Here is a 12,322-nt window from a genome sequence, read left to right on the forward strand (position 1 = left end):
CTCAGCTAAAAAATGGGGGATTTTGTTTCTAAGAAGGCCTAGCTATTGGGAGTGACTAGTAGGCTCTGCCATCCTAGGCTAGTCATGCAGTGTATGTACACACTGTGCCCCAGTGCCAGGGTAGGCACCATGAGGGAAGGGGCCCAGTGTCTGACCTGATCAATGTGATGTGGCCCCCAAATCAGGCTTTTACCTGTTCAGTCCTTTTACATTTTACAGAGGTCAGCTTGTGGCCCAGTTTGGCCCATAGCTTGTGTTTATAGATGGAAGTTTTATTGGAACACAGTCACATTTATTTACCTATTGGCTGCTTCACTCTGCAGAGTTGAGTGGTTGCACTGTGACCGTATGGCCTAAAATGTTTGTTACCTGACCCTTTCCAGAAAAAATTACTGACCTCTAGTGTGTTACTTCATCCAACTCCTGACCCTTACGCTTATTCATCTCTGAGCCTTTTTCTGTTCCTCAGCCTCACCTAAATGATGGGGTGGAGGATTGAAAAGATGAGGGCAGTCTGTTATAGAGATTACTTGGTAGAAAAAAAGTATTTTTCATTTTAGCCAAATCAAAATATGCTGCTAGTATGGGGATTTCAAAGAACAATTCCAGCATGCGGCTGGCCCTTGTCCGGGAGATGCAGCTTGTGTGTTAAAGAGGAGAGGGAAAGTGTAGCTGCCAAGACCTGTCTCTTTGTCGACCTTCCCGCACAGAACCACACCACAGGAGCTGTCTACCTCAACTGACCTTTCAAGTCAGGTTTAGCTCATGTGTTTCTGGGTGGGGAGGCTGTTGGCATTTTGACTGGGACAGTTCTTGTGGGGACCCCTAACATCCGTGGCCCCACTTGCGAGATGGTGGGGCGGCCCCTCTCCCTGCCTTATCACCCCTAAATGTAGCTCCTCACGGTTCCAGATCTCATGCCCCCTGCTGTGTGGTGAGGCATGGAGGCCACTGGCAAATGCAGGCTATCAGAGGTGGCTGTCTGCACGTGTCCCTTATGTTGAATCAGGGCTGGGCTGTCGTATCGCCGATGGGCTGGTTCTGGAGGGTTTTTCGCCCCATGAAGACCGGGCTCTTTAGGGGCCACTTAGCCAGGGGGGCATTTATACCTGTGAAAACTCCAGGACCTGTAGGCTTCTGGATCCTTGTGGAATGAATGCTCTTTCACAGTGAGCAGCTGCTCTGATTTTTAACTTTCTTGGCTGTTGTTTTCAGACTCAGTGTAAACCAGATCACCGACAGTGGGGTGAAGGTGCTGTACGAAGAGCTGACCAAATACAAAATACTGACATTTTTAGGGTATGTATTTCTCAAGAACACGGGATAGCTGTACAGTAATAACAGAGTGGCAGGAAGTGGCCATTATGTGGCTCCCTGGATGGTTGAGGCTGATGGCCCCAGGGCAGCAGGAGGAGCACTGGGTGGGGAGCCAGAGTCCTGGGTCCCGCTCTTGGCTCACCCAGCAGCCCTCTGTTCGAGCAAGTCAGAGAATCCCCCTGAGCCTCAGCCTTCTCATCCCCCTTGTGTAATTGGGGTCCTAATGCAAGCAAATAGTTTGACCATTGGTGACTGAGGGACGTAATGACAGAATACCTGGGGATAGGTTTTATGAACGGGGGACTACTTCTGTAGTAGATTTCACTACTATGGGTCCGTGATCCGACATCCAGAACCTTTAGGGCAAGACACGAATCAGAAATCAGTGTACATGCTCTGTAGCAATGACATGACCGACTCTAGGGTAGCACCCCACTTCCAAGCACTTTTAATGTTTCTGCAGCAAAATGTACCAGTTGAAATAAAAACCACGAATAGCTCCACATCAGTTGCCAAAATAGTTAAGAAGAACTTTGGGCTTTCAGAGCCTTTGAGATGTTGGTGTTTGAGGTGAGAGTTTGTGGGCAAGTCCAGCCAGTCCCACGGCCACTGTTGACTCTAAACTAAGGCCAGTCTGTCAGCTTCTGTGGGCCTCAGTGTTCTCAGCTGTAACACAAGGCTCCCAGGCCTTGTGAAACACTGAAACACTCGATCCCAGGCTTCTGGAGTTCTGCGTGACCGTGGACACGGGAAACCTGTCTGCTTACCACTTTCAACTTTCTGCCTTATTGTTCAGTTGGCATCAAGTGGTAAAATGACTAAAAGGTAGACCCTGAGGTGTTCCAGTGCTTAGAAACTCCCCCCATCAAGATGCTGATCGTAATCTTAATCTAAACATACCCCTCCCCTACCACTTATCAAGCACTATGTGCAAGGGCTTGGAGTGAGCTCATACAATCCCGCTAACAACCCTGTGAGGGAGCTGTGGTTCTTATCCCTATATTACGGATGGAGAACTTAGGTAACTTATCTCCAGTCATAAAGCTGGGGAAAGTGGCAGAGGTGACCTTGAACTCAATCTGAGACCCAGGGCCCCAAACTCTGGTCTCCCCTCGCCCTTCCTTTCTCCTTTTGATCCAGACTTTGGAAATCAGCAGACAGCACCTACTCATTTTAAAAAAAATGGAAGTCATTTGTATCATTTTTTTTAGATTCCATATATAATAGAAAAAAACATTTAAAAATTAGATTATGGGGATAGTTGCAAGATTCTGCAATTGTACTAAAACCCATTAGATTGTACACTTTAAATGAGTGAATTTTATGGCATGTTAATTATATTTCAATAAAGCTGTTTAAGAGAAAAAAAATGGGGGTCATAAAATCTCACGGCTGTGTTTTCTCTCGAAGCTTATACAACAACCAGATCACCGATGTCGGAGCCAGGTACATCGCCAGAATCCTGGAGGAGTGCAAAGGCCTCACTCACCTGAAGTAAGCGGGGGGGCACGGCGGGTTCTTCAGTAGCTTCTCTTGGTCACCCTTCATTATTGACACAAAGAATAAATGTCACCCTAGAGCCGCCATCTGCTTGCCCAAGGCCACATTGGTCAAATCAGGACACCTGTGTGTCCAAGGTGAGCTGTGTGGGGCTCAGATTTTGGAAGGGCCACCTACCGTGGGCAGGGGGAGAGCTTGGCATTTTGGTTTTGTTAACTCCTGACAGGAAGATAGGTCACAACTATCACCCTTTCTGGAGGTCTTTTTCCCCTCGAAGAAATTCCTCATTGTCTTAGTCCATTCCAGGTTCTGTAACAAAATACTATAAACTACGTTTCTTATAAACACCAGACATTTATTTCTCACAGTTCTGGAGGCTAGGGTGTCCAGGATCAAAGTGCTAGCAGATTAGGTGCCTGGTAAGGGCCCGATTCCTGGTTCATAGACGGTGCCTGCTCACTGTGTCCTCATGTGGTGGTGAGAAAGGGGGAAAGGGAGCTTTCTTGGGCCTCATAAATCACTCATCCCATTCATGAGGGCTCCACCACCATGACCTTATCACTTCCCAAAGGCCCCGCCTCCTAGTACCACCACTTTGGGGTTAGGATTTCAACATATGGATTCTGGGCGGTGGAAGGGGCAAATATTTAAGACCATAGCAGCCATCATAGTTGCAAGCAAATGCTTGATCCTTGGCTCTGTCATAGGTGGAGGAGCCCCTGGTGCTGCCCTGGTGATGGCAACCTATACCTTGACCATTTGCAGTTGATGTGAGAACCTTCCCATCTGCTGATAGAAAGGGGTGATGCTCGGAGGTCACTTAAAGATCCCCCAGGAGAACTCAGGTCCCTGAGTTTCTGCAGAGATTGTGACCATCTCCTGGAGGGGAATCCCAACTGGCTCCGCTCAGGGCTCTGGGTCCCTCCCTGAGAGGAAGCCCAGGGCGTGGCTGCTGTGGGTCCCAGGAGAAAGACCACACCTCCCAGGAGGGACCCAAGGGGCTCTGTGCCGAGGACGAGGGTGGCCGACGCTGGAGCCCCCTCACGGCTGGAGCTGATGTGTGCACGTTTCTCTCGGCAGGCTGGGAAAAAACAAAATAACGAGTGAAGGAGGAAAGTGTCTTGCCCTGGCTGTGAAGAACAGCAAATCCATCTTTGAAGTTGGGTGAGTAGAGGCAAGGGCAGGTGTATGTGCGTATACAGCCTGCTCTGCGTACAGGAGCGCCTGCTGGTCTTTTTGTAGGTCCGTCTATCAAAGGACCGCTGGGGCAGGCTGTGGGGCAGAAGCTGCAGGGAGCCTCCACCACGGATGCCCTGAAGGGTGGGCCCCACTGGCTCTTGCATGGGAAGTGCCAGGATCGACTGCAATTTCAATCACACGGATTTTTATTTAATTCATGCAAATGGAGGGAACTGTCCTAGCCCTAAGAACACCACAGGCAGGTGTTCTTCATTTTAAGAATAATTATATGTTCACTGGAGGCTTTTTTTTAATGCAGTTTTTCTTATTATGGTAAAATATACATACCATAAAAGTTACCATTTTTAAGTGTACAGTTCAGTGGCATTAAATACATTCATATAGTTGTGCAAACATCACCACTATCCAGTTCCAGAACTCTTTCTTGCAAAACAGAAACTCTATACCCACTGAACAATAACTTGCCATTCTCCCCTCCCTGCAGCCCCTGGCAATCACCATTCTACTTTCTGTCCCTGTGAATATGACTACTGTAGGCAGTCACATAAGTTGAGTCATACAGTATCTGTCTTTTTGTGACTGGCTTGTTTTACTCAGCATAATATCCTCAAGGGTCATCCATGTTGTGGCATGTGTCACTTTCCCTTCCTTTTTAAGGCTGTGTAATAGTCCATTCTATCTATATACCACATTCTGTTGATCCATTCTTCTGTCAGTGGACACCTGGGTTGCGTCTACCTTTCAGCTCTTGTGAAGAATGCTGCTAGGGACACATGTGCACCGTGTATCTCTTTGAGACCCTACTTTCAATTCTTTCGGCTATATACCTAGAAGTGGAATTTGTGGATCAGATGGTAATTCTATTTCTAACTTTTTTGAGGAACTACCATATTGTTTCCATACCAGCTGTACCATTTTACGTTCCTACCAACAGTGCTCAAGGGTTCCAGTTTTTCCACATCCTCACCAACACTTGTTATTTTCTGGTTTTTTGACAGTAACCATCCTAATGGGTGTAAATTGGTACCTTACAATGGTTTTGATTCTAGAGGCTTTTTAAAGCTTTTTATATTGTTACAACTTTTTATCTTATTATAAAAGAAAAACAGAAAATTTTATCTCTAAGCTGGAAAATGTGGAAATTATAATTGAGATCTTCTCAGAAATAATCATTGTCAACGTCTGAGGTCAGTTAAGCTTTCCTGCTCTCTCTAATGCAATGCGTGTTCCCTCTACACTATTTTTTTTTAATATGATAGCGGTCGTATTTTATTCTACTTTTCTACTTAATCTCATGTTATGAGTAGTTTTCAACTTTACTAAAACTTTGATGCTATTCAATTGTACCTAGTACACACACTTTTTATGCAAAACACTGAAAACTCTCATTCTGGGGCTTTTGCAAGTCATACTGGTGTGGGGGGATGTTGGCAGGTTGCCTCCTTGGCAAGAATGTGTGGCTGGGGCAGCCCTGGTGCTGTTGTGGGGGGCCTGGCAGCCTTGCTTTCTGTAGACAGTGCCCCTCAGCCTCTTAGGAATAGCTGACGCTTCTTAAAGCTCCGGCACTGTTCTGAGGGCTTTGCTTGTACTGACTGACTTAATCCTCACAACACCTCTAGGAGGACATGCTGCTCCTCCTTTCCCTGCTTTACAGACAAGGAGACTAGGACCTAGGAGACACTGTATTTTGCCCAAGCAGGCAGAAGTAGTGGGTGGCAGGGCCAGGATGGAGCCCACTGTCTTACCCAGACCCTCCATTTAGCCAGAACTGCTCAGATTATCTACTCTGGTGGACAGAACAGGGCTTTGTCATTGCAGCTCCCCACCCAAATCGCAGCAATCTGGGTAGAACAGTTTGGTGACATCCTCTTTACATGCAGGGAACATTGCTGATTAGTTTTCTGAAAATGCTTCCTAATCTTCGCTTCATGCAGGAATGTCAGTGTCTTCCAGAACGTCTCTCACTGCTGTGCAGGGTCAGCTGGTTAGTGGGAGTCAGCGCCTCCACCCTCCTTTGGGGCTGCTGCGAGCCCTTATACCCTGTGGGTGACACTTCTGGGAGTCATGAGCTGAGGCTGACTGACAGCTCTCCGAAAGCTCAGGGGTGAGGCTTGGTGTCTAATTGTGCAGCCACCGATCTGACCCTGTTCACAAGGCTTTACTGCTCTTTGTCCTCTAGAGCAGTGCACTGAGGGGCTGGTGCAGGGATTCATCTCCAGGCCTCAGCTTCCGGGATGGAGCAAAAACATCTGCCTGTTGAGAATACATACAGTCAAGTCTTGGCCACAAGCAGAAAATAAGGGATGAGAGTGAGATAACCTTCACTGTCTTGCCTCTGCCCGCAGGATGTGGGGCAATCAGATCGGTGATGAGGGAGCCAAGGCCTTCGCAGAGGCTCTGAGGAACCACCCCAGCTTGACCAACCTGAGGTGAGCGCTGTCTCCGGGGCCACCTGGTCACTCCATGGGACTCTTGTTTTACCAGGGGAGGAGCCCAGAAGAGGGTGGCTGGCACTCCTAACAGGGGAGGTATTTGTGTGTGCAGTTTTCCTTTTTCTTTTTAAAAACGTTTTTATTGACTATAAGAGACATACAGTAAAGGCATACAGAAAGCTTGAGTTTTCAGCTCCATGGTGTGACACATGCACATGCCAGTCAGACCAAGACAGGGTGCTGCCAGCCCCCGCCACCTCCCCAGGTCCCCTGGAGGTGGGGAAGGAATTCTTCAGTCCAAATAAAACTGAAAGGGACACTGGGCAACAGATTCCTGTCCCTCTGTCACCCTCAGGATGGTGCTGGGACAAGCAGGAACCTGTTATCTCGGGAAACAGACCTGCTCCTCCCCAACCCTCCTTTTCTGGCCGAATCTCTGAGGCTTGGATGTCTCCCAGTTGCCCGTGTCCTTCCTGTCACTGGCAGAGAGTCTAATATGGTAGGGGCAATAGCAGAGTTCCTTTCTTATGAGAGCAGAGGAAGCTTCTCCAGGCCTCGCTGATAGGTACCTGTGAGATGTCAGCCCGGCCTCCTCAGCCTGCAGTTGGCTGTGTCCCAAGTGTTGCTGATGTTCCGTTTCCTGTCTGGCCTCTCCTTGAGCAGTCTGCTGCCTGTCCTGCTCGAGCCTGAGCAGATGCTGGCGAGGCCGACACTTCTGCTTCCTGCCTCAAATCAGCCGGGGCAGGGGCCACCTCCAGGCAGAGTCTTCGTGGCTGTTTGAGTTGCTGAAACCAAAGCCAAATGTGGATGTGTTTCTAATAATTTACTCCAAATGTTTTTTCTCCCTAGTCTCGCATTCAATGGCATCTCTACAGAAGGAGGAAAGAGTCTCGCATGGGCCCTGCAGCGGAATGCATCTCTGAGAATATTCTGGTAATGACCAGAGTCATTTTGAAAGGTTGGGTCTCAGGGATTTTTCCAAAGGCCGCGCATCACCTGGAATCTTAACTGAAAGGATGCCTCCCCATTGAAAAGGCCCTAGGACTTTCCCCGAAGGTAGGTTTGTAATTTAATTTCCTTCTAGAGAAGAAAACAGCCATTCCCAGGAGGACAAACAGGTACAGAAGGGGTTGGGGGGTGGATCCTAGGAGCTTGAGTCTGAGACCTTAGCCTTCTTTGCCACCCTGGGCCTTGGGCAAACCAGAAGACTAGCCATTCTAACTGTCAGGACATCCTTGGAACACCCTCAGGTAGGTCTCGTGAGGTCCAACTTTCATGTACGTGGCTCAGCATTTTCTCTTAAACTTCCTCCTCCCAGGCCGTCCCGTCAGGATTTGGCCTTCATGCTGTAACTCACCTGTCACCTGTCCTCACTCCCTCTGCGCTCCAGGGCCACTAATTATGTTGCCTTCTACTAGTGCTTTTATTTTCTTTTAGTTATTCCTTTTTTCGGTCATTTACCCTATTTTTATTGTATTTTATTTACTTGACCGTATCATAAATTGCTGCCAGGTCAGGAAGTTTTATATTGCATATCTCTGTATCCTCCTCATGAGATACTGGTTAAATGAGTTAATGAAAATGTCCTCATTATGAGAATTCTGATACTAGATCTGCTGGCCCGTAGTTGCATTTTCATTTTAAAAGATTTTGAAAAGTAATACAAGCTTTTTTGAAAAAAGTGTAAGACACTGAAGTCTCGAAAGTAGGAAGTGAAAGTACCTCCACCCTCTTTTTCTCTAAATATCTTTTTCTTCTAGCATTTGAATGTATATTCAAATAAATAACCCTTTTCTCACAAAATAGAGTAACATTTAGCAAGTGGCTTTAAAAAATATCTCAACCATATATTGTACATATTTTACATGTCCCTTTATGTCAGGGCTTCTCAATCTCAACACTGTCAACATTTTGGTTGAGACGCTGTCCTGTGCATTGTAAGATGTTTAGCAGAGCCCGTGGCCTCTACCCGTTTGATACCAGCAGTGACCTCCAATTGTGACAATCAAAATTGTCTCCAGACGCTGGCAAGTGTCCTCTGGAGGGGAAATCACGAAGAACCACAGCTCTACATAGATAAGAATGATGTCAGTCCCCTGCGTATGTTGAGTACTGACTGTACACCACGCATTGTTCTCAGCCTTTTCCATGTATTAACTCACTCTCACCACTACCCTGTGAGGTCTGTACCATTACTGTTTACATTTACTGGTGAGAAAACTCAGGCCCAGGGAAATGAAACCACCTGCTGTGGTCACCCTGCTAATTAAGCAATTCCAGCTGGCATGTCTGGCTTCAGCATCTTAAGCACTGTGCTCTCTGTCCTGTTCTTCATCCTACCTCATTCTAAGGGCTGCACAGCATCCCTCTGAATGTATACTCACAATCTATTTTGCCAGGTGCTTCTGTTGATACTTAGGTTTGTTCATGTTGTACATTATGACTGCACATACTGCAATCAATACTGCACGTACAGTCCTGTGTGTAATGTCTTTGCACACAGGGGTCAATTTCTAGAAGTCCAATTGTTGGCCCAAAGTGTAGTAACACATTGAAAATTTGGATAGACACTACCAAACTGCCCTTCAAGGAGTGATTTTTTAAAATGTTCTTTCTATTCCATTTTTCTTCCCTATTTTTTATCCACGGGTACAACAGGGTCCAATCCTACTTACAACCAGGAGCTTCTAGCCCTCTGTGCTTTATCCAGACCACTTCTGGGTTTTTAAGAACAATTGAGAGACTTCCTGAACTTTCAGTCACAGAACTTGAGTCCTTCATAACTGGCCTCAGAGCAAAGTGATGAACACATTTTAACGCGCATTCAGCAGGCTTTTCTAGGTCTTCATCTGACTGGCTTTGGTAATATGCTGCCCATGGTGTTCAAGTGACCTTGGGACTGAAGAGAAGACTGGAGAAGCAGGCATTGGCCCCTTGTTTTCTGTGGGCCCCCGCTTCTGTGAGATCTGAGGGCTCAGCGAGGATGGGGAGGGAGTATAGGCTTCCCCACAGCAGCAGGACTAAGTAGAAGCTTGAGTGAGGGATTTGCACAAGAAATGAACCATCATTGTCTGTCAGGCTCAGAGGCTGGGCTTGGAGCCTGGCTGTTTGCTGGGTTCTCAGCGAGTGATTAGCAGCACAGGCTGGAGACTCCTGGGCCAGGATCCCACTTCTGTGAACTCATTAAATAGTGTGTACCAGGCAGGGCTGTCCTGAGTCAGTACTTCCTTTCTTTTCTAGGCTCACCAAAAATGAACTTAATGATGAAGTGGCTGAGAGCTTGGCAGAGATGTTGAAAGTCAACCAGACGTTGAAACATTTATGGTAATTCAGATTTCAACACCTGTGCTTTTTTTAAAAACATATTTTTGAGATAAAATTCACATACCATAAGTCACTCTTTTGAAGTGTACAATTCAGTGGTTTTTAGCTTATTCATAAGGATGTACAATCATCACCACTATCTAATTCTGGAACAGTTTTTCCTACCCACCTCCTCTATCTCAAAAAGCCTGTATGTGTTAAGCAATCACTCCCCATCCTTCTCCTCCCTTACTCCCTGGCACCCACTTATCTACTTTCAGTCTCTATGCATTGGCCTATTCTGGGCATTTCATAGAAGTGCAGTCATACAGTAGGTGACCTTTTGTTTCTATGTTCTTTCACGAGCATGTGTTGAGGGTTCATCCACACTGTAGCACGTATCAGTACTCCCTTGCTGTTTATGGCTGATTGATAATGTGCTGTGTGGATAGTTCACATTATGATTGTCCACTCATCAGGTGGTGGACATTTGGGTTGCTTCTACTTTATGACTATTATACATGACTGTTCACAGTAGCATTATTCATATGTTTTCATTTTTCTTTGGTATATTCTTAGGAATAGGATTGCTGGGTCATCTGGTCACTCTGTTCACTGCCAAATTGTATTCCAAAGTGGTTTTGCTATTTACATTCCCACCAGTCATGGATAAGGGTCCCCATTTCTCTGCATCCTCACCAACACTTGTTATTGTTCATCTTTGGTTGGGGTCATGCCATCTTAGTGGGTATAACATGGTATCTCATAGTGGTTTTGATTTGCATTTCCCTGATGGCTTACAATGCTGGGTGTCTTTTCATGTGCATACTGGCTGGCCATTTGTGTAACTTCTCTGAAGAGTTGTCTCCACATTCTTTGTCCATTTGTAAATTGGGTTATTTGTCTTTTTATTGCTGAGTTGTTACAGTTCCTTATTCTGGTACTAGATATTTACTAGATACATGATTTGCAAACATTTCCTCTCTCTGTAGGGTTTTTTTCACTTTCTTCAGGTGACCTTTGAAGCAGCAAAGTTTTTAATTTTGATGAAGTCCATTTATCTGTTTTTTCTTTAGTTACTTGTGCTTTAGGTATCTTACTAAGAAATCACTGCCCAAATCCAAGGTGACAAAGACTTCAGTGTTATAGTTTCGCTCTTACATTTAGGTCTTTGCTCCATTTGAAGTTAATTTCTGTGTATGGTATGAGGTATAGGGGTCCAGCTTCATTTTATTGTATGTAGCTTTTCAGTTGTCCCAGCACCACCTGATGAAAAGACTCTCTTTCCCTTTTGAATGGCCCTGACATTTTTGTCAAAAATCAGCTGACCATAAATGTGTGTGTTTATTTCTGAACTTCCTATTCTGGTTCGTTGAGCCATCTGTCTATCCTTATGCCAGGACCACACTGTCCTAATTATTGTAACTTGGTAAGTTTTGAAATCAGGAAGTATGAGTCTTCCAACTTTGTTCTTTCTCTATGTATATATATTTTTTGTGTCTTGAATTCTATGAATTTTAGATCACCATGTCAATTTCTGTTAAAAACAAACTCCAGAGTGTTCTACTTTTACACCTGTTTTTTTCTCCTTTTTGGCCTGTAGACTGTTTTATGCCCTTCCTTAGGTGTCAGGCCAGCCCCTCCTGAGAAGAACAGAGCATAAACAGGGCTGCAGAGTGAGTCTTAGCTGCTTTGTGCTTGCACAGACTACACTGGCCACACTGAAGTCATCCCTGGTGGCCACACATGCCTGAGCACCGCCAAACTTTTTACATATCCTCCAACCCAGACTCTTGTCAGGTCTCGGCTACAGGCAGCTCATCCTGCCCCCAGCAGTACCAGCAGAGTTTAACTGAATTCAGAACTCTGTGCCCACTTCCAGGTTCTGTTTTTGCTCCTTTTGCAAAAATTTCCAAGTTACATGGTAGTCATGCTTACCAGAAGGTCATCACCTCTGCCACTGGACCCCCAGTCTTTGGGAAGTGTGATGGGGATCCATGGGTCCCCTGTGTGCTTGGGCAGTAATGGTGACAAGAGGTCCTTACCACTGGGCACCATGGTAGAGAACTACTTCATACACATCCTACTGAAACCCCACACACCCCAGGGTAGGGAGGGGTTCTCTTACAGTTATTCTCATTTTATAGATCAGGCAACCCAGGCACAGACAGCTTAAGTGTATTTCTTTCACGGATCTGTAGCTGAAAAGTGGGGAGTGGATGTGTGTATATGAGGGGAGCTTTTAACCACTATGCTTTACTGCCTCTTTAAGGGGTTGGCTTATTTTCTGTAATCTCATTAATCAGGGTAACATAGGCCCTCATCTTCCTGGTAAGGCTACCATGAGTCAGTGCCTACAATTTTTAAGGGAGAACTTCAGCAGTAGCCTTATTCTACAGATAGCCAGGAGGCAGCCTGTGATGGAGTGCAGACATATCACTGCCTTGTGCTGCACGTGCTTCCTTGTTGGGGCGGAAGCACAGCCTCCCAGGGGAGCATTTCAGGAATGGCCTGGGCTGCCCAGCTGTATCTGAAACCTCTGTTTCATTTGGATCACTGCTTCCCAGCAT

At 46.1% G+C, this 12,322-nt stretch overlaps 1 protein-coding gene and 1 long non-coding RNA gene across 6 annotated transcripts in view; one reads left to right on the top strand and one right to left on the bottom strand.

Moving 5' to 3' along the window:
- NOD1 (nucleotide binding oligomerization domain containing 1) overlaps positions 1 to 12,322 on the top strand; it is a 56,170-nt gene that overhangs the window by 34,751 nt on the left and 9,097 nt on the right. For 2 of the 3 annotated variants that reach the window (XM_032483776.1, XM_032483775.1), the window contains 6 exons: positions 1,216 to 1,299; positions 2,728 to 2,811; positions 3,898 to 3,981; positions 6,363 to 6,446; positions 7,299 to 7,382; positions 9,690 to 9,773. In XM_032483776.1, coding sequence (XP_032339667.1) covers positions 1,216 to 1,299; positions 2,728 to 2,811; positions 3,898 to 3,981; positions 6,363 to 6,446; positions 7,299 to 7,382; positions 9,690 to 9,773 — 504 coding nt within the window. The remainder of the gene's footprint in view (positions 1 to 1,215; positions 1,300 to 2,727; positions 2,812 to 3,897; positions 3,982 to 6,362; positions 6,447 to 7,298; positions 7,383 to 9,689; positions 9,774 to 12,322) is intronic. The other variant, XM_032483777.1, reaches the window with a different exon arrangement.
- Positions 6,568 to 12,322, bottom strand: part of LOC106729718 — a 40,220-nt gene continuing 34,465 nt past the window's right edge. For all 3 annotated transcript variants that reach the window (XR_004321432.1, XR_004321431.1, XR_004321433.1), the window contains one exon: positions 6,568 to 7,234. This is a non-coding gene — a long non-coding RNA (uncharacterized LOC106729718). The remainder of the gene's footprint in view (positions 7,235 to 12,322) is intronic.

This window comes from Camelus ferus, chromosome 7 (genome assembly GCF_009834535.1).
Source record: "Camelus ferus isolate YT-003-E chromosome 7, BCGSAC_Cfer_1.0, whole genome shotgun sequence".
In the NCBI taxonomy this organism is placed as follows: Eukaryota; Metazoa; Chordata; class Mammalia; order Artiodactyla; family Camelidae; genus Camelus; species Camelus ferus.